Source organism: Dendronephthya gigantea, unplaced genomic scaffold, assembly GCF_004324835.1.
Source record: "Dendronephthya gigantea isolate DGI-Jeju-01 unplaced genomic scaffold, DenGig_1.0 000076F, whole genome shotgun sequence".
NCBI classification, from domain to species: domain Eukaryota; kingdom Metazoa; phylum Cnidaria; class Anthozoa; order Malacalcyonacea; family Nephtheidae; genus Dendronephthya; species Dendronephthya gigantea.
Genome location: NW_021163086.1, coordinates 735952 through 763569, shown reverse-complemented (window position 1 = coordinate 763569; position 27618 = coordinate 735952). Strand labels below are relative to the sequence as shown.

Here is a 27618-nt window from a genome sequence, read left to right as displayed (position 1 = left end):
GTACCTATTTTTCAGCATGGCATAGCTAACACGAGAAACGTTAATAGCCTACACTGATCTAAATAATACACTGGATGTAGTATAGACATAGCACTTTAGGATGCCCAGAACGGATGGGTTTCCCTATCAGCGAACGGCTCTGAATGAGTTTGGTTTATACCCTGATAGAAAATGAAACCATATAACCATTTAAATACATGGTTACTTTCAGAAAGACTCTTCTTGAGGTTCGTTTGATGTATAAACTCTTGAAATTGGGGATCTGGAAGCTTATTAATTGGCCACGGTTGGTAGATGTAAAAGAAAGAAACCATGGGCATATAGCCCGCATATTTATTTAGTGATATACAAAGCCAGTTTCCGATGGATTGAGTTGGTTTATATACTAATGCTCATGTATTACATGAAGTACAATCGATTTGTATATGTTGCAATTTGCAAAACCGGAAGTCTGGGCTAGGAGAGTATTCACTTCAGTCTACATCTCATGAAATATGAAATAAACACATAGAATATTGCGCGCATATAAGACAGGTAAGTTCATTTATATACTCACCATATAAGATTCGTGTTAAATTTACCATGATATGTAGGATTTATGTAGGCGCTTGTAGACTAGACGAACACGCAACGTCTTGCAGGGAATTATTGTGGTGCTGTCATTAAAATAAATTACGAAATAAGGCTAAGCCTGGTTCTGGTATCATTTATCACCGACAGCAGAGGAAGACATTGCTCTGCTGAGACGAGCCAAAAAAATTCAAGGTTTATTTATGGTCTACTCGGCCTTTAAGAATGTATTTGATGGAATTGATGCAGGATCGATGATGTTGGTTTATGCTAATAATGCAATACCGACCGGGCTATTCAAGGTCGTATATACCGATTTATAGTACACTCGACCGAGCTTATCAAGGTCGTATATACCGATTAACGGTATACTATAGACCCTAAATATATGGTGCAGGGTCGGTGATGACGGTTTATGGTATACTCGACCTAGTCACACAGAATACGTATTATCAGAAGTGTAATCAGAGATTATTTTTGTGTCCCAGCTCAAATTTTCCCAAAATGTACACGTCATGCACCTTTTTCATCGCTTTTTTTAGGAAGCTGAAATTCTCATTCCCATTAATTTCGTGCACGAGAACTCAAAAAGTAAAAAAGCTTAACTTCATACGTCAAAGTCTAAAAAATAGCTATCTGCTAAGTCTAAAAAATAGCGATTGTTTATTTTCGATAGATCGTAGAAGTTTTATATTTATAGCCTGTAAAACGTTTAATACTGGAAAAGTTAATAAGAGTAATTAAAGTTAATAAAACTTATTAAAAATTAATTCCGTCCTTCTACCATTAAGACCTAATTTGTTATCGTGTTCACAAAAATAGTCACGGTGTGTTGGGTCTACAATCATGTGCAAAAATTATGAGACGTATTTTAAACTCATTTTTTTTCATTTTGACAACTATTTTGTCACGTATTTCGTTTAACTATTGACTATTTCCGGCCCCCCTTCCCCCATTGACAATGTTGAGAGTGATATTTTCGGCAAATCAAATGGCTTGGTATCATAGAAACAACATTGTTTTGGCGGGAGAGGGGGGTAGATACTAGGTGTAATGACCGTGTCGCAATAATTTTTGCACATGATTGATGGTCAAGTTCGCCGGAAAATGACGAATTCGACCATGGTCGAGTCTGTCGGAAAATGATGTATTCGACCATGGTCGAGTCCGCCGGAAAATGACGAATTCGACCATGGTTGAGTTCGCCGGAAAATGACGAATTCGACCATGGTCGAGTTCGCCGGAAAATGACGAATTCGAATATTCGACCATGGTCGAGTCGGCCGGAAAATGACGAATTCGACCATGGTCGAGTCCGCCGGAAAATGACGAATTCGACCATGGTCGAGTCTGCAGGAAAATGACGAATTCGACCATGGTCGAGTTCGCCGGAAAATGACGAATTCGAATATTCGACCATGGTCGAGTCTGCAGGAAAATGACGAATTCGACCATTGAGACTTTACGCATGTTAAACACATTTTTTTCATTTTTACAACTATTTTGTCACGTATTTCGTTTAATTATGGACCACTTCCCCCCTTCTCCCATTGAAAAATATATATAGTGAAGTATATAATATTTTCCCTTTTCATTTTTATTTAGCTAGTTATATTTTATCTTTCCTTGCAGTTTGGTTCAGCCGTATTTATACCCAAACCTTGATTTCGTTACAGTAGCTATTTTCTTTAGCCATTTAAAGCCAGATGTTCGTCTATTGTTAATATTTAGATGAGAGTTTAGCCATAAAGATGAATTCAAGCCCAGAATCCACCCAGGTAGATTGGCCAGAGCATGAATCGTTGGACGACTGGCTGAAAACTCAACCTGTTCATGAATGGAAGAAAGATTTTGATAGCAATGGATTCTTAGTGAGTATCGTAGAATAAAAAGATGGTTTTCACGAATGAAAACTGTGAGACTAAACCTGAAATCCGTATTCCCCATGCTACTATGGTAAAAAGTTTGCAGGTCAGTAATTCTGAGTTTAACAATATATTCATTTGATGTCAAGTCCTCTTGTGGTCGTAGATACTTATATAAAACAATAGAGAATGGGTTCGAAAATGCCGGAGAACAACTACTTAAGGCCCATTTACACTATGGCGTTTATGCGATTTGTCGTATATACGATTCGTACCCTGACGTATGTGAACGTATAATGGACACACGTACAAATGTGACACTTTAAATTCTAACCTGAACAAAATTGAATGAAGATTGTGGCATATAGGCGCTCTTTTGCATTCGTCAGAATGATAATTGCATACAACTTTTCGTGTAGTCTAAATAGGCCTTTAGACTTAGATTTGCTAAATGTTTTTAATAGTCTAGCGCACATCTTACCTCAGGGTAAGATTAAGACACTGTGTGTTTATGTATACATGCTTCTTGTGTATAGGTCGTTCATGGCTTAATCAACGAGGAGTATGTTGAGATTTACAAAGGTATAGACATGTTTTATAGGAATAACGTATGGGGAATAAGTAATATGGATCAAATTTCCAATGTTACCTGGGAGCGGTTGTCTAAAACAATGTAGTACCTACACTTTGCATCGTTGAAACCTAGTTAACTCAGAAATACACAACTCTGATCCAGAGTCTCTGATTAGTTAAAAGTTAACTAGTCTTTTATACAACTGGCCCCTGGAGATCGACAAATGGGAACGAGGTTATTTGTCCTAATTTTCGAGCAAATGCTATAAATCAGTTTTCCCACAGATATCTACATGAAGATGTTGAAAGGAGAAATAAATACAAGGGCGCATCGTCAGGATCTTGGTGGTCATGGTGAGGAGATCAATTACTACACTAAAGCTAATGCAGTTATACTCATGAATTATTACCTATACCATGCAGTTTAAGGCTAATAATAAACACGTTTTGACGACTCTTGCTTCAACAGAGCGTCGATCTGCTTGTGTGTGTCAATAGTATAATAAATATGACGCGGATGAAAGTAGGGATCATAGATGGTAGTAAACCATATACATGCAGGGCGTCTCAAAAAGTTATGATCATAAAAGGTATAATAAAAGGGTAAAAAAATGTTGGAATTGATTTTTAACCAAATTTGTCAAACATTTTGTGACGTTGATTCTTGTGGTTATGATTTAACAAAAATATCCTTGGAAAACTTATGGTGAACTTATTTTGAAATGTATGTATAATTACTATCATTTATGGGATTTAAATATCTGAAGGGCTTTATTTCAATTACAATAGCAGATCTAGAATTCGCTAGCTTACAACAGATAGCAATGTTAAGAAACTAGAAGAACGAATGGTGAAACTGCATGTTCAATCTTATGAAAAAGGATTCCAAATTTGGCTGCTCTTATACAATCACGGTGCAATATTTTTAATAGAGCCCCAAAAAAATGCAAATGAGGAAAATGTCTGTCAAATCATGTGGCCAAGCCTTTACTTCCCGTCGTTGATGCAGGTAAGTTACGAAACTAGACATACACATGCATGCTTGCATGCATGCATAACTTCATGATACAAATGGAATTGAAAATTTGTCCATAATTAAAAGTTAAAGAAGCATGCTTATTTAAGGCCCTTGCACGCCCTCGAAAAGTGAAATTTCAAGAAACGAGAAATCTAAAATTCAAAAAGATATATCAGAAATAAATAATGACAGAGCAAATAAAGGATTCGGTCAAAGACGGCCTACGTTTCGTGAACTTTATCATTTTAAATCATCATGCACTTTCAAAAATATTTAGTAACACGAAATTTACGGTGATGTGTACTACTCACATATCTAGATTACGTTAAATTTCACTACAAATTACTGTCGATGAAAATTTTGAACAAATCAGAACAGATGACATTTTTAGCAATTAAATCAGTCAAATGGATATTATTATAGCATTTTGGTTATTATTATAGAGTTTTGGATATTATTATAGCATTTACAAATTTATGCAAAGGAATACCTTACCTTTACAGGCAATGCATCATTAGTGAAATTGAATGCTTGTCACTCTATTTTCCTTCACGAAACTCTCGCTATCGTTCCGACTGTTCCGTTCACAGTGTATGTGAAGCAGTGCCTGCCATATATTGTAAAAAAAACTCTGATTTGCATCTGTATAAATGTTTCATTCGATATTGTTGACACTTTTGAATTTCATTTAGGGCCCACTTCATCAAAGAGTGCAAGCAATAAACAACATAATAGTTGGTCCAGATGCTGATTTTGATTTTGATATGCTGATTGCAAAGGTATTTTATAATATTTTAAGATATGTGGAATAATACATATATACTTTGTAAAAACAGGTTGTTTGAACAGCTAATTTGAATTTGGTTGTCTCAGATTTATCTCTTTTTGATCAATTCTATTTGGTAAAAACCAAGGTTTTAATCAAGTTATTTTAACCAGTAAAATAATTATAATCAATTTTAAATTAGTGTTTTTACAGTGATATATACATTTTATTATTTAATTTTTTACTATATATACAATGCTATAAACAATGAAACAACTCACAAAACATTCAGGGTATTACGGCAAATTACTGCAACTAGAAGTAATTAGTATTAATTTATTCTACTTTAATTTGTTTAAAAACAACAATATAAAGGCGGATTTCCACTTACAGCGAAATCGTTCGCTAGCGAAATATTTGCATATTTTCTTTTGAATTTTAACAGTATAAATAAATTAGTTCGACTTGACTGTTCTCAATTCAAAAGAAAATATGCAAATATTTCGCTACCGAACGATTTCGCTGTAAGTGGAAATCCGCCTTAAAGCTATGTTAAACTAAAGAAACAATTATAGTACTTCAAAACTATCATTTTGATAGATTTTACATTATAAGGCTATAATAGATTGTATAGCGATATAGTTATACTCTCTCCGGTATCCAACATTTCGTACCTCAACCTCGAACTTTAACTAGCTTTAGCATGCCCTTTAATCCGATAATTTAATTATTGGCATTTCCTTGCCCAGATAATTTTAAAAAATGGCAAATCGATCAGGTAGGATTTCCTTTCCTTAAAACCTTTCCATGCAGGGTCCAAATACAAATACTATTACACCTTGGCACCAGGATGAATCTTACTGGCCTGATATGCCTGATAAAAGGGTGACAACTTGTTGGGTAAGTCGTATTTATTTTTGGTTAAGTTGGCAAAGTTGCTGCATGCGTATAAATATGGAGATACCTCCTTCACTGGACACCCTGAATGTATTCTTCGCTGCCATGGACTCTCCAAATAAGCGAATTTGCATTGCGGCTTCTATAGGAAAAAAAACTGAAATAGTTCCTCGTCACATTATCTAAGAAACTGACCAGATATTGCCGGATATTATTTCTCACGATTACTAAGTTAATATTATATCTTCTGTAATCTTTGGCAAATGCTGCAATTTCATTAGCTAAGAGGAGTGCGATTTCTGCATTAACAGAGGATGCACCATGTACCTCCGGAAGTTGCGAGTGCATGGGAGGCTTATTCTATTGCACCTTTTCCAATTCCATCGCCTAAAAAAGGGTCGGGCTCTAGTCCCAGATACCCCAAATTTCACACAGGAATGTTTTGCTCATGAGATATCAGGCATTTTTCTAAGTATTTGAATTGGTTCCACTAGTGGCGAAATCACGTCTAATCAGATTTATTGAATATTGATTGAAATAATTCTTTAAAAATTTATAGTTTCTACTTGCTTCACCTGGATCCCATCCTAGTTGATTTGACGGTCCACCATACAGTTAGTTATAGCTATAGATTCCATTAAGGTTGCTCTTGACGATACCACATTAAACAATGGTTGTATGTGGTTTGTACCTGGTTCCCACAAGATGCCATTGCGAGAGCACCATCCTGCTGGAAAAGGTACGCATACGCTGGAGTGCGCTTGTTCTGAGGTGAGTTATTCAGTTGAAATTCAAAGCTTTCAATTAGCATTCTAAGAACGTCGCCCTGGCCAAAAAGATCCGCAAATGCGTGGCACTAGAAAAGCGAAAATCAAGCGAACGTAAGAACAGCGTCTGGAAGTCGCTTGCTTAATGAAGTATATATTTTTACCCCAGGACGAAGGTGTACCACTGTTACTCAAGCGCGGTTCATGTACTTTACATGGTGGTCGAACCCTTCACTACAGTCGAGGGAATAGCACAGATAATTACAGACGGGCTTACATTACAAACTACAGGCCTCGCACTATGATACAATGGGAGAGGGAACGGAACTTTGCGCATGGAAAAGAGGTACGTAAATTGCGCTGGACATGCAATTTGAAAAAAGTGGGGTGGCCATTTAGATCGGGGAATGTCAAAAAAACAACGATATACTTCACACCTGAAAAATTGTCGTATGTCATTTTGGCGGCAATTTGTTGCCATTTTAATCAAAATGGCACTTACTCACTGGTTCGTTTTGCGATTCTTCACAACTCGTGCATAAAAATCGTACACGTCCATGAAGTAATCTATATTTATTAAATTTGGTTGAAATTTGATATTAAGTTGACTCTTGATTTTAACCGGTTTGAATGAAATGTTTCCTGCAATTTCTCGAACCCAAATTTCATATCGGTGATGGTCGTAATCTGTACAAACGGATTTCCTTTTTTATAGGGAATTGACGAGACGAAACGTGACGATGTGGTCATTTTTAGGAGAGAATGATGAATTCGCAAAACGTTTTCAATTTTAATTCATAGGGTTACATCACTTATTTATCTGTTCCGAATGATTGTGATGTATCAGTAGGGATAAAAGTGGTATTTAACAGGTAAATGTCAAAGTCCATAGGGGACATGACAGGAAATATTAAGAACTATATTAACTTTGAGACAGCTTTACCGTTCATATATCTTATGAACTTTGTTTATTAGATTTTTAACAGTACGACTTGTGATTCCTACAGGGAACTAAACTCTTTTGTGCAGTTTTAAAACAAAGGAGATTATACTTAGGACATTTTGTATTGTCTTCATCTTGCACAAGTTTGAATACATAAACATGAGTAGAGTGATTGAATAAGTATACTTTAGCAAGTGATTTCAGCTTGTTTTCTAGAGCATGTTTTTACAAGACTACGTCTGTCTTTGACTGCATGTCTTTGGTCATTTGGTAATGAAATACAATATGTTTTAAAAAGACTATGGTGTTTCGATTTATAGGAATAGTGCAGGATTGGTCGATTAGCAGAATTAATGAGGGTTATATCAATGTTAATGTCATCATGAAACAAAAGGCTAAAAGAAAAATACAAAAGATATAATATGAGGTGTTTGGCTTTTTTATTCAAAGAATCTGCCAACCTTTGCCAAGTGTGATTCTAGTTTACTTCGCTTGCATACTTACTTAATATGAAGTTTGTTTCGTACTATGATTGAAAATATTTCACGTCTTTATTAAACAATGTTCTTCTTAGTGAAATAAATCCTCGCGTAAGACATCTTATCTTACGCTGGGAATACATCGAGTAGAACCTGAAAGGAAGAGGTTTTGTGAATTCAGACGACAAGACGGCAAGTACTCGCTCGCCAATGACAACAATGGCGGAGTACAGAGCAGGTGCTTTGAGAAGCGAACCCGCTTCCAACAACGTTGGCAAATTATTTCGCACGACAATTTGGGCTGGGTATAATCATTGTTTAATATCTTTGTTGTTCAATTACTCTAGAAGTTAAGAACAGGACGTCACAGTTGTATCTCAAATTTCAATTATTTCATTGAACAATATTTCTGATAGTTCATACATATTACTCCGCCATGTATTGGATTTTCAAACTTATATTGTTCTGTGCATATGTTGACTTGTGTTGCGTGTCAATATTTAGCAAGTTTACCACGCGGATAAATGGATTATCCAACTTTTCGTGTCGACTTGTCATTTCTCTTCGAAAAATTTTCAATCCTAATAGCCTCCACTTAAATTTTCAGTCCAATATAGCGGTCTTCACCTAATTAAAGGTCAATTTCGCAATCCTGCATGTTGTTACAAAACAAGACCTTGGATTTACTCTGCGGTATATTAACTCTTTCCTGTCTAATTTGCTTTAACGTTTGAATTTTATCAAATGTGTGTACATCCAGTAAACTTTGACCAAGCAAAGTTCTGCATCATAAAGCCTCGTCCATACGAGGAAAAACCGGACACATTTTTCGTGAAATGCAGAAGCGACAAGAAATAATTGTCTGACAATGGTGTTACCCAAGAATAATTGGACAAGAAACTTGTTACTTTTAAGGAAAATTGCTTTTCTATGCGATCCTCTTAGTTCATATATTTTATTGTTTATAGTTTATCTTGGACGGCGTTTGTCCGAAACATCTGCTGATTCCTTGTTCCTGCTTGTTTAACTTAATTAATAATAAATTAGTTTCGAAAAAGAAATAGAATACTCAATTACTGGTGCATGTGTTTTGGCTTTTAGCAAGGACGCTCCTTCAAGGCTAAAGTACCGAGATATTAAAATAAATTTTCATTTCCAAGACTTTACGAAACACCCGGAGTATTGATATAAAAGTTTTAAGTTGTCTTCATTGTTTGTGTGCGAAGTCCAAGGCAAGGGTGAGGGACATGAATCAAAAAGAGTTAAGTGGGTCGATTTCCTTTGATGAGTTTAGCTAAGTTGGTAATTTGTATAATCTATGAGATAATTTAGGTATCATGATATATATAGATAATCTATTTGTATTTTAAGCCGAGTACGATTAAGACCCCGTTTACACTAGAACGAAAGTTTCCGGATTTGTAAAATTTTCCGGATTCATTGTTACACACATGTATCGGATTCGTCAGGTGTTTACACTACACTTTAGTTGTCTCTGTATGCGGATTTGTCCGTTTACACTCACATTACTTGTTCTTGGAGAATTGTTTGGTCGTCATATTGAATTTCTTCGGATTCGTCATTCAAAGCGTTTACACAAGAAAATTTTCCGGATTCATGTGTTTCTGGATACGAAGTTTCCACAAACTTTTACGGATTAAAAGTTTCCGGATACGGCTTAAAACCGAGTACATTTTCTATCGGATTCGTTGCTGCATGTGTAAACAGCAACATGAATCCAGAACTAAAACATTCCGCTTTCGTGATGAATCCGAAGACTTTGGTTCTAGTGTAAACAGGGTCTTAGACTGAGGTTTCCAATGCAGAACGATTTTAACGATGATTTCTATCGCCAATGCATGCATTGGAACTAATCAAATTTTATAGCTATATATAGCTTCGTTTCCACCGCGAAAACCGGCTTAATAATTCATATTGCTCTAAATTAACATTGGTTTTACAATGCAGACGTGCGTTAGTTATCTCTAAGCTTTGTGTAAAGAACGTTACGCTATCTTATACCCTGTCTTTAATTTGGAAAAGAAGAAAGACCTCTTATGATTATTATACTGAAGGTAAAAGAATATTAATATCGACATATATTACAAGCCAAGATTCGGCTAACGTTTTGCAAAGTAAGAGTAAGATTTCTTATCAGTAATTGTGCTATTAAGTTTTTACGTTTTTTGCGAGAACAAACAATAATTTGCTTGGCCGTAGTTTATAGTCTTTTATTGGACTTTGTTTTTTTGTTAGTAAAGGCCAAATGTATAAACTACCGCATGGTGCAAAATATTTTCGTTTTTGAACTTTCTGTATCATAAAAAACTATAAATTAAAGTATCTTATTAAAAAAGTTGAACGTCGTATAGCCTACATTTAAACTTTCTATATCAGAAGCGAAACATTGGTATAACAATGTCCTCAAACTTCACGAAATAGCCTGCGCTAAAAATAAAATCCACAAAACAGAATCCCCAATCGATCCCGCGCACACTGGTCCACGTAAAAAACCACTCAGGGGACTGTATTCTATCGTTTATTTAAAGATTCTATTTACAGCGTGAGTTCATGCTTCCTCTACGATCTGACTCAAAAGTTGTATCAAAATTCAATGCAAGCGTTAATTAATAGTGCTATATTACATTACAACGTGTCTTTGTGCCGAATCAACAATGTGTCCTTGTGACGTATTTACAAACAACTAAACTATATTTACATAAAGTGCTTACGTAACTGCTACACGCGGAACTGGCGGCGCTGCGCGGGGACCTACAACATCCCACCCACCTTGATTCATACACGTCTATGAATCAAGCATCGCCCCGGCTTGTCTTCGCTTTTGAAATCTCAGCAGCAGCTCGTCTCGGACGCTAATGCAGATCATGCAAGGAACCCTCTGCCTCACCTGAAGGGGAATTCCCTTCCGTCCCGTTCCCACCCGGTCGAGCTTGAATTTCCAACGGGTAAAGTTTCTGCACCGGTCTTTTCAGGTAAACAGGTTTACCCTTTCCTGCTATTCTTAACTTAGCTCCCCTAACCTCGCTGTCATTTCCTAAAATTAGCTGTTCTACCTTCCCTAGTTTCCACTTGCCTCGCTTCTCTCCTTCTCCATAAACTACAACTACTTCGCCCTCCTTCAAACTTCTTGCCTTTAGATTACCACTTTTATGAAACTCTCGTAACCCTATGAGATACTCACTTTGCCATCTGGTCCAGAAATGTTGTAATTTCAATGTAATATATTTGAATCTTTCTCCACAACTACTTTCCTCTCTAACTACCTCTCTCCGTGGTATGAAATTAATTGCTCTTCCGTAAATTAAGTGTGATGGCGTTAATACATCGCCTTCGAACTCTTCATATTCTTCTGTCAATGGTCTGGAATTTAATGTGCCTTCTATCTCTACTAATACTGTGTTAAGTTCATTTACTGTTAATTTGGCATTGCCTAAAACCTTCCTGAGGCATCGTTTAACACTCCTAACCATTCGCTCGAAAAACCCTCCCCACCAAGGCGATCTTTCTAAGTTAAACCTCCAAGTTACTCGCTTCGTTAATAATTCTGCTTTTACTTTAGGTTGATTAAACAACTTCTTTACTGCTCTCTCTGCTGCCTTAAACGTCTTGGCGTTGTCTGACACTATTAGGCTCGGCATTCCTCTCCTCGCTGCAAATCTTCTCATGCAACACAGAAATGTCTCCGCAGACAAATCACGCACTAGCTCTAAATGTATTGCTCGAGTCACACAACAGGAAAATAATGCGATATACGCCTTCTTGGATGCCTTGGTGCAACACCTAACAAACAATGGACCTGCAAAATCTACTCCCACATTAGAAAAAGGAGCAGCTTCCTTCACTCGAAAGCCTGGTAAATCTGCCATCTGTCTCCCCCCATATGCCCTTCCTTCTAATTTCTTACAGGTGACGCATTTACCTATAACTCGCTTTACCATTTGCCTTCCCTTCACGACCCAATATTTCGTCCTTAGCCTGCCCAAGGTTGCCCTAACCCCACAATGGTGCACTTCACTGTGACATTTTCTGACAATCAGCTCAGTTAATCTATTATCCTTGGGAATAATGATTGGGTGTTTCGTGTTGTACTCTAGCTCAGAGTTACGCAGTCTACCCTTACATCTTATGATACCTCCTTCTTCCATCAAGCCTAGACTGTTACTAATCTGGGCGTACTTTTTAGCCTCCTTTAACTCTGCCTGAGCCTGTTTAATCCATCTATTTTCCGCCTCGTCAAGCTCCTCTACTGTCAATTCTCCACAGCGCTTTTCCATGCCCTTAGACTTTGCTCGTGCATTGAACCCAAACCTAAGTACCCATGCTGTTACTCTGAAAAGTCGTTCCGCTGTCCCATAATCCTCCAGATTTATCACTTTGCTTATACTAGCTAACTCTTTACTACTAGCTACGACCATTACGGAAGACTTTCGTTCTTCTTCTAAGACCGTACTTGTTTTGGCAGCAGCCTCAAATTTCGGCCACTCCTCCTTAGACCTAATAAGCCAATCAGGCCCCACCCACCATAGCTTGTTATCCTTCAATTGTGAAGCAACTACACCCCTAGACCCTATATCCGCGGGATTTTCCACCCCAGGACAATGTCCCCAATCCTCCTTGTTTGTTAATTTCAGGATTTCATTTACTCTGTGGCGGACGAATTGTTTCCACTCACCGTTGTTCATTATCCAGTAGAGTGCTGTCATGCTATCAAGCCACAACTTCGTATTATCTATACTAACCTGGTTTTCTAATGAATCTTTCACTGACTTTAGTAACTGCGCTAAGAGCCTCGCAGACATTAACTCTAACCTTGGAATGCTAGTTGTTTTAAGAGGTGCTACTCTTACCTTTGATGTTAACATGCGGACATAACTTCCTACATTTGTATAATAAACAACATATACTACCGCACAATATGCTTTCTTACTAGCGTCGCCAAACCCATGTAATGTGCACCCTAAAACCTCTTCCGCTGGATGTTGGTATATGCATCGAGGAATAGTGATTTCCTTGGTCTCAATCAAATCCCTATACCAGATTTCCCACTTTCTTAAAGGCTCTTCCTTAAAGCTGTCGTCCCAACCCGTCTTACTATTACAAACCTCCTGGAATAAGATCTTGGCACTAACTATCAATGGACTTATTATCCCTAGAGGATCGAACAAACTGGCTAAAATGCTCAGGAGGTTCCGCTTTGTTGGCGATAACGTCTCTGCCTTTTCTCCCACCTTGGAAATTTCAAATTTCAGTTCGTCCTTGTGGTTATCCCACACCTGCCCTAAAACCTTATGGCCCTTTGACTCACCCCCTACTGCTCCCAAAGATAACCTAGCATATGTTTCCTGATCATTGATGCTTTGTTCTGACGAACCCTGATCTTTTTCGTGAATCTCTAGTTTACTCCTTAACACCTCACTGTTGGTCAACCACTTCCTTAATCTAAAACCCCCTTGTGCCATTCTTGTCTTAGCCTTATCATAAAGTTCAAAGGTCTTCTCTACCGTACTCTCACCACTGACCAGGTCGTCAACGTAAAAACTTTCCTGCAACTTTCTTACAAATGCAGCATCTATTTCGTTATACTTTGTTAAATGATGCCTTAAGGTTGCATTCAGTAGAAATGGTGATGCATTCACTCCAAAAACTACTCTACAAAACCTATAAACAACTGTCTCCAACTTATCACTTTCTATATCATTGACCCACAAAAATCTCAAACAATCTCTATCCGCCTTATCTACTTCAACATTCAAAAATGCCTTTTCTATGTCACCAACTAAAGCAATCCTATTTTCTCTGAACCGTATTAATATGCTGTATAATAATGGATTGAGAGAAGGCCCAACATGTAGGCAGTCGTTAAGCGATGTCCCAGACTTACCTTCCTTGGATGATGCGTCATAGACGATCCGGAGTTTAGTGGTCACTGCCTCCCTGCGAATAACTGCCTGGTGTGGTAAATAATGAACCCTTTCAACCTTCTCTAATGCAGATACTGGCTCCACTATCCCTCGCTCTACCTGGTCTCTGATGATAGAATCATACTCTGCTAACAATGCTGGCTCTTTCCTCAGTCGTCGCAGCTGACCCTTCATTCTACTTAAGCTATTTGCATAGTTGTCAGGCAACTTCTTATGGCTCTCCTTCCAGGGCAGTTTGACTGAATATCTACTTCCTGTAAATGATATTTCATCTAAAAACTCTTCATGTACCTTATCTTCCTCACTAATGCCTAACCCTTCAAAACTCCATAATTTTTGCACATTACTCTCCAAACTGTCTTCACTACTCAATCTCTGTGCTACAAAATTCACTTGGACTGGCTCCGCTCTCTCAATGTCTTGTACTCTCAGCGGTCCTGATAAAACCCACCCTAATTCTGTTTCTATAGCAACAGGTTCTCCTGATTTACCTCTCTTGGTTGTCCCTGTCTGAAAGCTCCAAAGGTAGTCTGCCCCTATCAGAACATCTACTTCTAACTCATCTTCTGACTTAGAAACATCTGAAAACCATATACCTTCCAGATGTTTATACTCCCTCCGCGCTATCTCTACATGGCTATTTCCTATGCTACATATTTCCGGCACTACAAATGCTTCCAGTGTGATAACCTTATTTCCGTTAAGAGGTTCAAGCTTTAATTCAACCACTTCCCTGTGCTCGGCTTTTACGCATTTTTGACCGAACGTATTAATTCCTAACAATTCCCTTCTTATACCCCTGGGATTCGCGAGACCAGCTGCTTTGGAAGTAACAAAGGAACGATGACTTCCCGCGTCAAAGAGGACCCGCACCTTAACCACCCTTTCCCCCCTTAAAACGCCACGTGCAGTCTGCAAGGCAACCAGGCTACCAGTTCCAGCATGCAAGTTACTATTAGGAGTAGTCACATGCACATTCGTGTTATTGGGTACGTTTTTACATTCGTCATTAGGCTTGGGTATTTCGTCATGCTTACCCTCGCTCTTAGGACTCATTTCGCACAGTGCAACATGATGAGCCCCATCACAAACACTACATTTGTCTCGACCTTACAACTACTGGCTCTATGACCCTTAGACAAACAAACAAACATCTACCGTATTTGCGAGCCAAACTCTTTCGTGTCTTCGGATCCTTTACTCCCTCACAGTTCTCGTGTTTGTGGATCTTCAGGCAGAAAGCACAGTTTCCTTCCTTTCACTCGCTATTAACGTGGATGCAGTTCCATGTTGTTGACCATATTTTCTACCCGACGCCGAACTCCCATCGTTTCTTTCGTACTCTCGACCCGACTTCGATCCCACCGCATCGTGCGCTTCACGTAGTTCGAGCTCTTTCTCAAAGGCTTGTAGCATTTCCTCCATTGACCACTCCAGGAAGTTCTGCCCTCTCGTAATAGTCAAGCGAAACTGCTCGGGCAGCTTCTCCATGATCGTCGGAACAACAATAGCGGAATACGAGTTCTCGTTCACCCCCAGGGCTCTCAAGGCGCGGTTATTCGTTTCGCAGCTGTCAAACAACTTCCGTAGTCTCTGCGTGTCCCTTTCTTTGTAAACTGCCGGCAGTTGTATGAGTTCATTCACGTGTGCTCGTTGAACTATGCTTTTCTTTTCGAACCGTTTCTTAAGCAATTCCACTGCACAGTTGTAGTTTGTCCCTGTTAACGCTAATCCGGCAATTGTAGACTTCGCTGGTCCTTCCAAATATCCGCGCAAATATGCAAACTTGTCAACGTCAGACAATGCGTCATTGTTGTCTATCGAGCTTGAAAACCCGTCCCAAAACTCGGGCCACTCACATACTTTACCGTTGAAGTTCTTAAGCTTTAGTTTCGGAAGCTTTGCTCTGACGATCTTTCCCGTACTGGCTGTCGATATGCGGCTCTGGTCTAGGTTTCCTTCGTCTGGCGTCGTCAACAATGGCAGTCTTTGTTCACCGATGAGCTCCTCTCACCCGCCTTTTCCTCGTCAGATCGTCCATACCTTTCGTTGTTCAACTTCACGCTAAATCTTTTACACACGACGGCAGCGCAAATATCACTCGCTCTTTGTCCGCAGCCTCGTTCACCTTTCACAGATCCGGTTCTAAGGACCACTGTTTTGCAGAATCCCCAATCGATCCCGCGCACACTGGTCCACGTAAAAAACCACTCAGGGGACTGTATTCTATCGTTTATTTAAAGATTCTATTTACAGCGTGAGTTCATGCTTCCTCTACGATCTGACTCAAAAGTTGTATCAAAATTCAATGCAAGCGTTAATTAATAGTGCTATATTACATTACAACGTGTCTTTGTGCCGAATCAACAATGTGTCCTTGTGACGTATTTACAAACAACTAAACTATATTTACATAAAGTGCTCACGTAACTGCTGCACGCGGAACTGGCAGCGCTGCGCGGGGACCTACAACATGCACTCTAGGTCTCTATATAATCTTTTTCCTTTGAAGGTAGACTGTCTTCTGAAACCTTTATGCGATTGCAATGAGTTTAATAATTGTTATTGCAATGAACTTACGAGAAAACACATGGAGCTATACATCCATAATATTCCTAAGCCTGCATGCTTAAGCAACAGTTACTAATAAGACTGACCTTCTTCCACTTCCACTAGAAGTAACGATGCTACTTAATATGAAAACCACACGCGAAAAATTTAAGTTTGCTTTTAAAATTTGATTGTATTTCATCAGTTGAAATTAGATTGTTTAGTTTTCTAACTGCATTGAGCCAAAAAGTGAAACATTTCTTGCAATCCCGCGGCTGTAACATACATGCATATATAGTTTTGTATTGTGTGTTATTTTAATTCATTATACTGTTTAAATGAAGTTGGTTTAAAACCTGATCTTTTATCCGTAGAAAGCTGAAAATTTGCTGGACCTAAATTTCTAAGAAACGTTAAAGTATTTTTGTTGAAAAAATATTTGTCTCATCTGGTTAAGAGCAAAAAATGTGGCAACAAAAATACAAAAGATCAATAGCAATATCTGCCTTGGTTTGGCTCCTTCGAACAACAATCATAAATGCTGGTAAGTGGCGCCATTAGCCCCAATTTCTCTTTCTCACGAATTATGCCTCTATTTCTGGCGTGCAATGATTTGGCACAATAACTTTTCAGCAACCCATGGTAATTTGATTGCATGACTATATAAAGAAAAAAACGAGAAATTTTGTAAAACAGTAGAATTTTGCCATTCTTACTAGTTGTATGCCATGGTTATATTGCAAGTATATATAATGGTTAGTTGCTGAAATGACATTACTGGGGAATCTGTTAAAGGTAATATAAAAATATGAAAAAAATGTCATAAAGTACTGAGTTTCTGCCCGTTTCCCCAAATTTTGTCTCGTGCCTTATATAATTCTATAATAACAAGGCAGCCATCTTTGATTGCGAAATCCTGGCATTATGATAATTAATGTCCTGAATTTCTGGTAATGGAGAACTTTTGCATCGAGATTGCATGGTTGTGCTGGCTTGATGGCGATTAAAAAACATCCCACTTTTTTGTATTAACATGACGCATCGTTTCCAAAGACACGCGCTGTGTTCTGTCATGTCGAGTGCGAAGATCGTCACAAACATTTGCTCTACATTCAACTCAGAGTTCTATAAACCTCGTCCTGAGTATACAAGTTTGCTTAAAGGCTACGTAGCTGCAAGTTTTAATCCTGCCTGAGACGAACTTTTTCTCTTATTCTCTGAATTTTCAATTTGATGTTAACGCCTTAACGGTATATAAATACAATTAGAAAAACCAAACATTTTTTTTAAAAACGTGAAACGTATAAATCATTCAATTAATATGGCTTGACTGATCGATCAATTTAAATGCGGCAAAAAGTCCTTTTCATTTAACTCAAATGCTTTTATGCTTTTTAAATAACATTTTTTTATTATTATTTAGTTCATCCTATATAACATCATGCACACACAGCTATCTTTTGCGCAATGAAGATTTGTTGTCTAACCCACCGAAGAACAATGAAATCGACTATTTAAGACAATTTCTTGCAATTAATTCCTATACGGTCCACTTTACCGCTTGCGTTTAAATTTACATTGCTTACATTACGTATAAAAAAAGAATATACACGAAGCCTTTACACAACCATTAAACCAAACATCTTTTTTTCTTCGGAAACATCATCAGCAGACGACAAAGGTGAGAAAAGCGACCTTTCGGCCATTTTCATTTTGTGTTGCAAAGCATCATGGAATAGAATGTTATTTTTACAGGGGCACATTTGGCGAACAACAATTTTCAAAAGCATTTTAAGTTTTCTTCCAGTCCGCAAAAACGCTATTTTTTGTAACCCCAGGTATCCTTTTGTCAGTTACGAATAAGTGAAACAGTTAAATTTGTTTCCTGGGTTACCTGTAAAGTGTCATAATTCTAGCACAGAGCGCAGACAGCAGACGATGTTTTCTTTGACGAAATGTTCATGCGTGTCATGCGTGATGCTTCCACGTAAGTTTTACGAATCTTTTTTCTTTTGAAGGTATCGCCATAGATGACATGTCAGTCGACATAACTATTGACAACTCTGGGAGATTAATCACCGACACTGGTAAAAACTGCAGTGTTAATAACGACTGGCAGACACCTCAACAGTTTACTTTACCAGGTGACACGAGAAGTGTGTTAATAAAAGCCCATAATGACCCGGGCAATGTTGGTGGGATTCTCGCCTCCTTCAACAATAACGTGGTCACGAATGATTCATGGGAATGTGCTGATATGAAAGATTGCGGGTTCTCTTGTGATATTAGGAGTTCCTATTATGCATGGAAACCAGCCGTTAGATATGGGAGAAATGATGATACGAGAACGCCATGGCATATAGGTAACGGTGGCAAAATAAAACACATTAAATCAAATGCACAATGGATTTGGGTTGAGAACAGCCGGGCAAAAGATGTGTGGTGCAGAAAGACGTTCGGTAAGTTGCGTATGAGTTTGAATACGTCAGATATGCGCTCGAAGAAATATTTTCACCCCTTGTCATTAGAAGAAATCGCGGGTGATATCATCATCTCAAGTCTTTTAAAATCACCCGCGAAAAATTGCCACATTGCATTCTGGTATATGTAAATGCTGCTATTTCTTTTGCAAAGAAAGATTATATAAAGTCTAATGAAGAATAATAATGTTTATATCACATTATATATTATTTAATCATTTTATTCTCCCAGCAACAGCTTTTTTTGTTTTTTTTAGCTCAAATTGACATCTAAAATTAACAAAAGTCATGATTTCTCTTGCAGCACCTCCTTCAACGAGTCCGCCTCGAACACAAACATCTGCGAACGTTAAAGGTGCAAATATGTGGATTACTGTAATTCTTTATCATTTTATCTCGCGGGATAAATCCGTTTATGATAAATGGGATCTCTCATTTATTCGTTAAGTTGTCCCTATATATCCACTGTCCATTTTTGGGGCAGAAATTCACTTTTTTAATTTTCTAGTTTTTCTAGCAGCACTTCGTTCGTCGAGTCAACATCCTAAACAAACATCTCAACACGATACAGGTAGGAATGCATGCATGTATATATTCCATGCACGAACGACTTTTTATAAGAACTAAACATCTTCAATTTTCCTCGTAGCAACTTCTTCTTTGAGTCATCTTCCAACGAGCACAACTTCACATGGTAAAGGTAAGAACATGTGTAAATATATTCTTTATATCTCGTGATTGTACAGTTTAATCCTTTCATGAACAATAAATCAACTATAAGATCTCTTATAAGAACTAAAAATCTTAAATTTTCCTCGTAGCAACTTCTTCTTTGAGTCATCTTCCAACGAGCACAACATCGCATGGTAAAGGTAAGAACATGTGTAAATATATTCTTTATATCTCGTGATTGTACAGTTTAATCCTTTCATGAACAATAAATCAACTATAAGATCTCTTATAAGAACTAAAAATCTTAAATTTTCCTCGTAGCAACTTCTTCTTTGAGTCATCTTCCAACGAGCACAACATCGCATGGTAAAGGTAAGAACATGTGTAAATATATTCTTTATATCTCGTGATTGTATAGTTTAATCCTTTCATGAACAATAAATCAACTATAAGACCTCTTATAAGAATTAAACATCTTCAATTTTCCTCGTAGCAACTTCTTCTTTGAGTCATCTTCCAACGAGCACAACATCGCATGGTAAAGGTAAGAACATGTGTAAATATATTCTTTATATCTCGTGATTGTATAGTTTAATCCTTTCATGAACAATAAATCAACTATAAGATCTCTTATAAGAACAAAACATCTCCAATTTTCCTCGTAGCAACTTCCTCTTTGAGTCATCTTGCAACGAGCACAGTTTCATATGGTAAAGGTAAGAACATGTGTAAACATATTCTTTATATCTCGTGATTGTATAGTTAAATTCTTTCATGAACAATAAATCAACTAAAAAATCTCTTACAATAACTAAATATCTTTAATTTTCTCGTAGCAACTTCTTCGTTGAGTCATCTTCTGACCAGCACAACTTCAAATGGTAAAGGTAGGAACATCTGTAAATATTTTCTGCCTTTTCAGGAACAGTTAATCGCAATATTGTTTAGTCAATTGTTCCTTTAAAATTTTAAAAATTTGTTTTTTATTTTTAGCAAGTGTTGCATCATCTTCTCAGGCTGGTATGTACTAATCTGTGATCCATTTTACTAACGGCATAGTTTAGTAAGTTTACCCTATAGTTTACCCATTCACGCCACTGATTTGCGCCACTGATTCCTGCTACTGATTCCCGCCACTGATTCCCGCCACTGATTCCCGCCACTGATTCCCGCCACTGCAAGTTCTGTTATTTTCTCTTCAGCTTGCGTTGGCATGTCTACAACTCGTGTTGAGAATCACAAGCTCGAGGGTTTTGTTTTTAAAGAATTTCATGTTAAACATGTTGCACAATGCGGCATGAAGTGCTTCAATGAGAAAGATTGTCGATCATTTAATTTCATTTCCTCCTCATTGAGTTGTGAGCTCTTTGATTTCATTGAACGTTTGGGCTCAGAAAACTTTAAACCAGCTCCTGGTGTGACATATTTCTACAGGAATGATTGATGGACGAACGTTGCAAGCCTCTTAATGATGAACATTGCAAATCGTTGTGGCAAATATGTAACTATTAAGTTTTTGGAGTTGACTATTCTCAGCAGTATTCACATTCAGCATAGTTTATAAAATAATGTCGATGTGATCGTTTGTGATATCAGTAGGGATATCAGTGGCATTTATAAGGTAAATGTCAAAATCTATAGGGGACATGACAGGATATATTGGGAACTATATGGTTTGACTTTGAGACAGCTTTACCGTTCACATATCTTATTTTTTATGGACTTTGTTTATTAGATTTTTAACAGCACTACTTTTGATTCCTAGAGTGACTAAACTCTATTGTGCAGTTCAAAAACAAAGGAGATTATACTTAAGAAATTTCGTATTCTCTTCATCTTGCACAAGTTTGAATATACATAAACATGAGTAGAATGATAGAACAAGTATACTTTAGCAAGTGATTTCAGCTTGTTTTCTAGAGCATATTTTTACAAGACTGTGTCTGTTTTTTACTGCATGTCTTTGGTCATTAGGTAATGAAATACAATATGTTTTAAAAATACTACGGTGTCTCGATTCTTAGGAATAGTGCAGGTCAGTCGATTAGCAGAATAAACGAGAGTTATATCAACGTTAATGTCATCGTGAAACAAAAGGCCAAAAGAAAAATACAAAAGATATAGCATGAGGTGTTTGGCTTCTTTATTCAAACAATCTGCCAACCTTTGCCAAGTGTGATTCTAGTTTACTTCGCTTGCATACTTAATATGAAGTTTGTTTCGTACTATGATTGAAAATATTTCACGTCTTTATTAAACAATGTTCTTCGTAGTGAAATAAATCCTCGCGTAAGACATTTCATCTTACGCTGGGAATACATCGAGTAGAACCTGAAAGGAAGAGGTTTTGTGAATTCAGACGACAAGACGGCAAGTATTCGCTCGCCAATGACAACAATGGCGGAGTACAGAGCAGGTGCTTTGAGAAGCGAACCCGCTTCCAACAACGTTGGCAAATTATTTCGCACGACGATTTGGGCTGGGTATAATCATTGTTTAATATCTTTGTTGTTCAATTGCTCTAGAAGTTAAGAACAGGACATCACAATTGTATCTCAAATTTTAATTATTTCATTGAACAATATTTTTGATATTTCATATATTACTCCGCCATATTGGATTGTCAAACTTATATTATTTGCCTTCACTTAAATTTTTAGTCCAATATAGCGGTCTTCACCTATAATTAAAGGTCAATTTCGCAATCCTGCATGTTGTTACAAAACAAGACCTTGGGGTTGACCCAGTATGATTATTATTTACTCTGCGGTATATTAACTCTTTTTTCTCTAATTTGCTTTAACGTTTAAATTTTATTAAATGTGTGTACATCCAGTAAACTTTGACCAAGCAGCTTCATCATAAAGCCTCGTGCATACGAGGAAAAATTAACCGGACAAATTTTTCGTGAAATGCACAAGCGACCAGAAATAATTGTCTGCATGACAATGGTGTCACCCAAGAATAACTGGATAGGAAACTTGTTACTGTTAAGGAAAATTACTTGTCTATGCGATCCTCTTAGTTCATATATTTTGTTGTTTATAGTTTATCTTGGACGGCGTTTGTCCGAAACATCTGCTGATTCCTTGTTCCTGCTTGTTTAACTTAATAAATTATTTTCGAGAAAGAAATAGAATACTCAATTACTGTTGTGTTTTGCTTTCAGCAAGGACGTCTAAAGTACTGAGATATTAAAATAAATTTTCATTTCCAAAACGAAAGTCACGAAATACACGTAGTACTGACATAAAAGTTTTAAGTTGTTTTCGTTGTTCGTGGGCGAAGTCCAAGGCAAGAGGGGGGGGACTTGCATGGGTCAGTGAAAAAGAGTTATATTCATGCACGAAACTTGAGGATAACAAAATGTTTTGCATGAAGACACTAATGTCTGTTTAAGTGGGTCGCTTTCCTTTGATGAATTAAGTTAAGTTTGTAATTTGAATCAAGATAAGTAAATGAGATAATTTACTGAGGTATATTATGGATAGTCTATTTGTATTTTAAGCCTAATACGATTACGACTGAGGTACACAGAACGATTTTAACGATGATTTCTGTCGCCAATGGCAATGCATTGGAACCAATCAAATTTTGTATAGCTATATAGCTTCGTATCCATTGCGAATTGTCGTAAAAAATGGTTCCTTTATAAGTGCAACATCGCCATCGGCTAAATAATTAATATTGCTCTTAATTTATATTGGTTTTACAATGCAGACGTGCGTTAGTTATCTTTAAGCTTTGTGTAAAGAACGTTACAGTTTTACACTATCTTACTCTGTCTTTAATTGGGAAATGAAAACCTTTATGATTTACTGAAGGTAAGAATATTTATATCGACATATATTATAAGCCATGATTCTATATAAGTACTATATAAGTTATCGCGTTTTCTTCGAGGACAAACAGTAATTTGCTCGAATCTTTAGTCTTAGATGTGGATCTAAATCCTGACAATGCATATATGGCAATGGCAATGCGAATTAAAGTCTGCTGAGAATATCTATCTATACGTGGTTTGTTTACTTTGTGAGCAAATAAAATTCCGGATTTCCCATGCATGGACATGGTTAAAACATCGCAAGATAGATTCCTGGGGCCGGTTGTATCAAAGCCGGATAGCGCTATCCACCGAATAGTGATTTTTTCAACCGTTCTAAAAATGCTCGAAAGGGGATAAAATTTCAGCTTGAAAGCAACCATTATTAAAGAGGATCTTCAATTTAGGAATACTAAGATTTAATCAAAGTTGTAGCAAATAACGGGCGATTTTGAAGCAATTGAAAAAACCACTATCCGGTGGATAGCGCTATCCGGCTTTCATACAACCGCATGACGACCCGCACGGCCTGGAAAAAGCAACTTTTGCGGATTGAATCCGCAAAAGTCAGGAAATCAGAGCGCATTATCTCATTAAATATAATTGCAAAAACTGTCATCAATCCACTATTAGTTTCATTACTCGCAGTAGGTACTCGGTTGAAATTCTGTTATTAACAAGTTATTAATTTAAAAATGCTCGCTGCGTGAAGCTATAAGGCAGTGCGCAATAAGTATCAACGCATATAGAAAGGGAGTCAAATATCTGACCCTGTCAAAGCAATTTTCTCAGTACTGCTTTCGCTAATACTAAAATCCTAGTCATTCTACTGTAACAGCCATACAATAAGGCCAATGTCTGTACACAATAAAATCCGGTAGCTGCGTGCGGGGGAACTTTTTTCCTTGCCCCTTTTTCCTTAACAAGTTCTATTGATCACGTATAGGACAAAAAATTTTTGGGGCCTTGTATGAAGTCGCTACCGCACAATGTCTTGTCATTGTAATCAGAAAACAGTTTATCTGAAAATGTTTTGCCGTACACATGCACTTTAACACTAGTAAAAGGTTAACAGGTTTATATATATAAAAGGTTTATATATATATATATATATATATATATATATATATATATATATATATATATATATATATATATATATATATATTTAAACAGTATACTTTGTTATAACCAAGAGAGGTGCCAAAAAATACCCTTTTTTCAAGTACTGGCATCACCTGTACATGAGACTGTAGTTTAGTGGACATCAGTAGGACCAGTACAGTAGCTGCTGTTTGAATTTAAAATTTTTTAGGCTCATTTGTATTGGTGGGAAAACAAAATTTGGGAGGTTGAGGTTTGGGGTTATGGTTAGGGCTAAGATCAGTGTAAGGAAAGGACAAGCAAACATAACTATTGCATTATCAAAACATTATCCACAATAAATTGATTGCATTATAACAGTACCTATAAAATATCACATTAAATTAACTGGTCTTTGATAGAGAAAACAACAAATACGATCACTTACACTGTATTGCATCAGTCAGATTGTAATAATTTTGCAAATTGGTTCAGAATAAGACTTACAATGAGCATTAATTTATAAGGACTAGAGAATATGATGGCAAATATAATTAGTATTTAATAAATTAGTGCACCCTGTGCGAAATTATATGTTACATGTACTTTATACATAAATGTTTGTCTTTGATAAGATATGCTGTGCAATAGTTGTGATACGACTCTTAGTTTCAACTGATAAAGCAAAGATGACTACATCTTCTTAATCTGTCAGCAAAAGATGACTGCATCTTTCTGACACAGGAGTGTCCACTAAAGGAATTCTCACAATTTCTATACTGTACAACAGCAATATATTTTATATGTCTTGAACAGTAGTTGATGGTAAAGTTATAAAATATATTGGAGTTTTCTAGGTACTTTTCATTTAGATATAATTTGCTGTGTAATAATCACCAGAAAACTTTCAGCTTCAACTGATTAAGCAAAGATGACTACATCTTCTTAATCTGTCAGCAAAAGATGACTGCATCTTTCTGACACAAGAGTGTCCACTAAAGGAATTCTCACAATTTTTATACTGTACAACAGCAATATATTTTTTATGTCTTGAACAGTACTTGATGGTAAAATTATAATATATATATATATTGGAGTTTTCAAGCTACTCTCATTTAGATATAATTTGCTGTGTAATAACCATCAGAAAACTTTCAGCTTCAACTGATTAAGCAAAGATGACTACATCTTCTTAATCTGTCAGCAAAAGATGACTGCATCTTTCTAACACAAGAGTGTCCACTAAAAGAATTCTCACAATTTTTATACTGTACAGCAGCAATATATTTTTTATGTCTTGAACAGTACTTGATGGTAAAATTATAATATATATATTGGAGTTTTCAAGCTACTCTAATTTAGATATAATTTGCTGTGTAATAACCATCAGAAAACTTTCAGCTTCAACTGATTAAGCAAAGATGACTACATCTTCTTAATCTGTCAGCAAAAGATGACTGCATCTTTCCGACACAAGAGTGTCCACTAAAAGAATTCTCACAATTTCTATACTGTACAACAGCAATGTATTTTTCATGCCTTGAATACTAAAAATATTTTATGGTATAATTTATTGTGAAATTAGAGTAAAAGTTTACCTCTCAATTAGTATTTATATATATGCATTGTTGGTAAGGTAGAAAAATGCATTTAGTGATTATGCATAATTGTTTACATACTAGCTCTGAAATAAACAATGGAGACATTTGTAAATCCTACCGGTGATGGTACAGAAACATCATTGATTTCCTCAATGTGGCGCTTTGTGGTGCTATTTCATTCGATTTAATGAGAGCGCTAGAAGGCGCGCGCGGCATGTAATTTTGGCGGGACATTGAACCAGTATGGATTTGCCCAGTTTATTTAGGCATTCTCGAGCGCGAGCATAGAAGATTGATATGTCTTTCCATTCGAACGGACTTGGCTCTAGGTGGTTTTCTGTTGATGTTGTTCGATGGCTGTTTGCCGTCGCGGTCTCTGAGATCAGCGATATTAACCTTTTGTACTTCGCTGGAGAACAAACAGAATGTCGCGCTTCCTTCGTGCTTTCTACCAGATTTCGGATATCCAAAAAGCAAGTCATTGTACGCATACCAATTCTTGCTATAGTCTAAGCAATGCGAATATACTCGGTAGTACATTTCGCAAGTTGAATTGACTAGTCGCGCTCAAGCGGCTCTGACAACAACTTCGCGGTTTTAGTCAAATATTGGCGCGCGTTTGCCTTTATAACTCCTAAATGCGGCGTTGACAATCGTGTTTAGCTATTAAGAATTAATAAATTATTAGCCAGATCGACGCAGCTTATTAATATATAAACATAGAATGAAAACGGAGTATCAAATTACACTTGCACGAAATAAAGGAGCGAGTTAATTCAATTTCTACATGTCAACCCTCAAACACCTACCAAACAGATGCCATGGGAACGAACACTTTTTGCCTTAATTTTTTCACACATTGTGCGGGTCCTCATGCCCCTGGCCCTGGGGCCGGTTAGCTTAACCTAAGATTAACTCAAATTTTCACATCAATTTTTTTAATCTCTCCTTTATGAAGTTGAACATGTTTTTTCATTCTGGATCAATTGAAGTCCTTTTTTGTAAAGTCTTGAAACAAACAGCGGTACAGAAGCATATAAATCAACCAGAGTAAAATTTAACCCAGGGTTAGCGCTAACCTATAGCTTTGAACAACTGGCTCCTGAAGCTTTGATAAGAATCCTGAGTCATATTGCAAACACATCAAATCAAAATAATCTGTACAATTCCTACAACCCTGGGTCCCTGGTTTTCATATGTCGTAACTCATCGGATCTATTGTCGGTGATCAATGAAGTACATAATTTTCTTCGATGGACAAAGGATTTTGTACATCAATGGTCGACCAAGGAAAATTGTTTGTCGTATATACCCGCGGATGTTTGGACACGATTTGAAAGCAAATTGTTCGTAATAAGTGGAAGACGTGCATGTATGGTAGTGTTTTTAATTTATATGTTTTGATGTTTAGTTTTCCTCATCAGAGTTTCTGTGAAACACTCGCCTTCTTCATAAAAACCTTTAACGTTTTAAAAGTCCCGTTAATATAACTGACGAATGAATTACAACTATCCATGGCATAAGTGCAACTACTTATATGCACGTCACTGTTTAAAAACGAACAGCTTTCTGAGAAAATTTTCTCATGT

At 37.0% G+C, this 27618-nt stretch overlaps 3 protein-coding genes across 3 annotated transcripts; 2 read left to right on the top strand and 1 right to left on the bottom strand.

The window, feature by feature from the left end:
* The first annotated feature begins 450 nt into the window (after positions 1–450).
* LOC114531924 (phytanoyl-CoA dioxygenase, peroxisomal-like) lies at positions 451–7787 on the top strand. The gene is made up of 10 exons (XM_028553520.1): positions 451–534; positions 2302–2441; positions 2972–3017; positions 3294–3362; positions 3941–4017; positions 4719–4805; positions 5606–5692; positions 6332–6460; positions 6626–6802; positions 7172–7787. Exons 2-10 carry the CDS (start codon positions 2322–2324, stop codon positions 7220–7222), a joined length of 843 nt encoding a protein of 280 aa, XP_028409321.1. The 5' UTR covers positions 451–534; positions 2302–2321; the 3' UTR covers positions 7223–7787.
* A 5255-nt stretch (positions 7788–13042) lies between these two features.
* On the bottom strand, positions 13043–14876 carry LOC114531911. The gene is made up of 3 exons (XM_028553510.1): positions 13781–14876; positions 13128–13468; positions 13043–13048 (listed from the first exon to the last, which is right to left on the bottom strand). Exons 1-3 carry the CDS (start codon positions 14874–14876, stop codon positions 13043–13045), a joined length of 1443 nt encoding a protein of 480 aa, XP_028409311.1.
* A 1874-nt stretch (positions 14877–16750) lies between these two features.
* LOC114531923 lies at positions 16751–21244 on the top strand. The gene is made up of 12 exons (XM_028553519.1): positions 16751–16914; positions 18389–18829; positions 19155–19205; positions 19359–19421; positions 19500–19550; positions 19672–19722; positions 19844–19894; positions 20016–20066; positions 20188–20238; positions 20359–20409; positions 20516–20542; positions 20725–21244. The coding sequence occupies exons 1-12, from the start codon at positions 16836–16838 to the stop codon at positions 20964–20966; spliced, it is 1209 nt and encodes a 402-aa protein (XP_028409320.1). The 5' UTR covers positions 16751–16835; the 3' UTR covers positions 20967–21244.
* The last annotated feature ends 6374 nt before the right edge of the window (positions 21245–27618 follow it).

Coding starts and splice junctions, on each gene's coding strand:
- LOC114531923 (XM_028553519.1), top strand. CDS start 16,836: ATGTGGCAACAAAAATACAAAAGATCAATAGCAATATCTGCCTTGGTT. Junction 18,830..19,154: donor GTGGTGCAGAAAGACGTTCG/GTAAGTTGCGTA, acceptor TTTCTCTTGCAG/CACCTCCTTCAACGAGTCCG. Junction 19,723..19,843: donor CACAACATCGCATGGTAAAG/GTAAGAACATGT, acceptor TTTTCCTCGTAG/CAACTTCTTCTTTGAGTCAT.
- LOC114531924 (XM_028553520.1), top strand. CDS start 2,322: ATGAATTCAAGCCCAGAATCCACCCAGGTAGATTGGCCAGAGCATGAA. Junction 4,018..4,718: donor ACTTCCCGTCGTTGATGCAG/GTAAGTTACGAA, acceptor AATTTCATTTAG/GGCCCACTTCATCAAAGAGT. Junction 4,806..5,605: donor TTGATATGCTGATTGCAAAG/GTATTTTATAAT, acceptor CTTTCCATGCAG/GGTCCAAATACAAATACTAT.
- LOC114531911 (XM_028553510.1), bottom strand. CDS start 14,876: ATGAGTCCTAAGAGCGAGGGTAAGCATGACGAAATACCCAAGCCTAAT. Junction 13,469..13,780: donor TGACGCATCATCCAAGGAAG/GTAAGTCTGGGA, acceptor ATAACGAAATAG/ATGCTGCATTTGTAAGAAAG.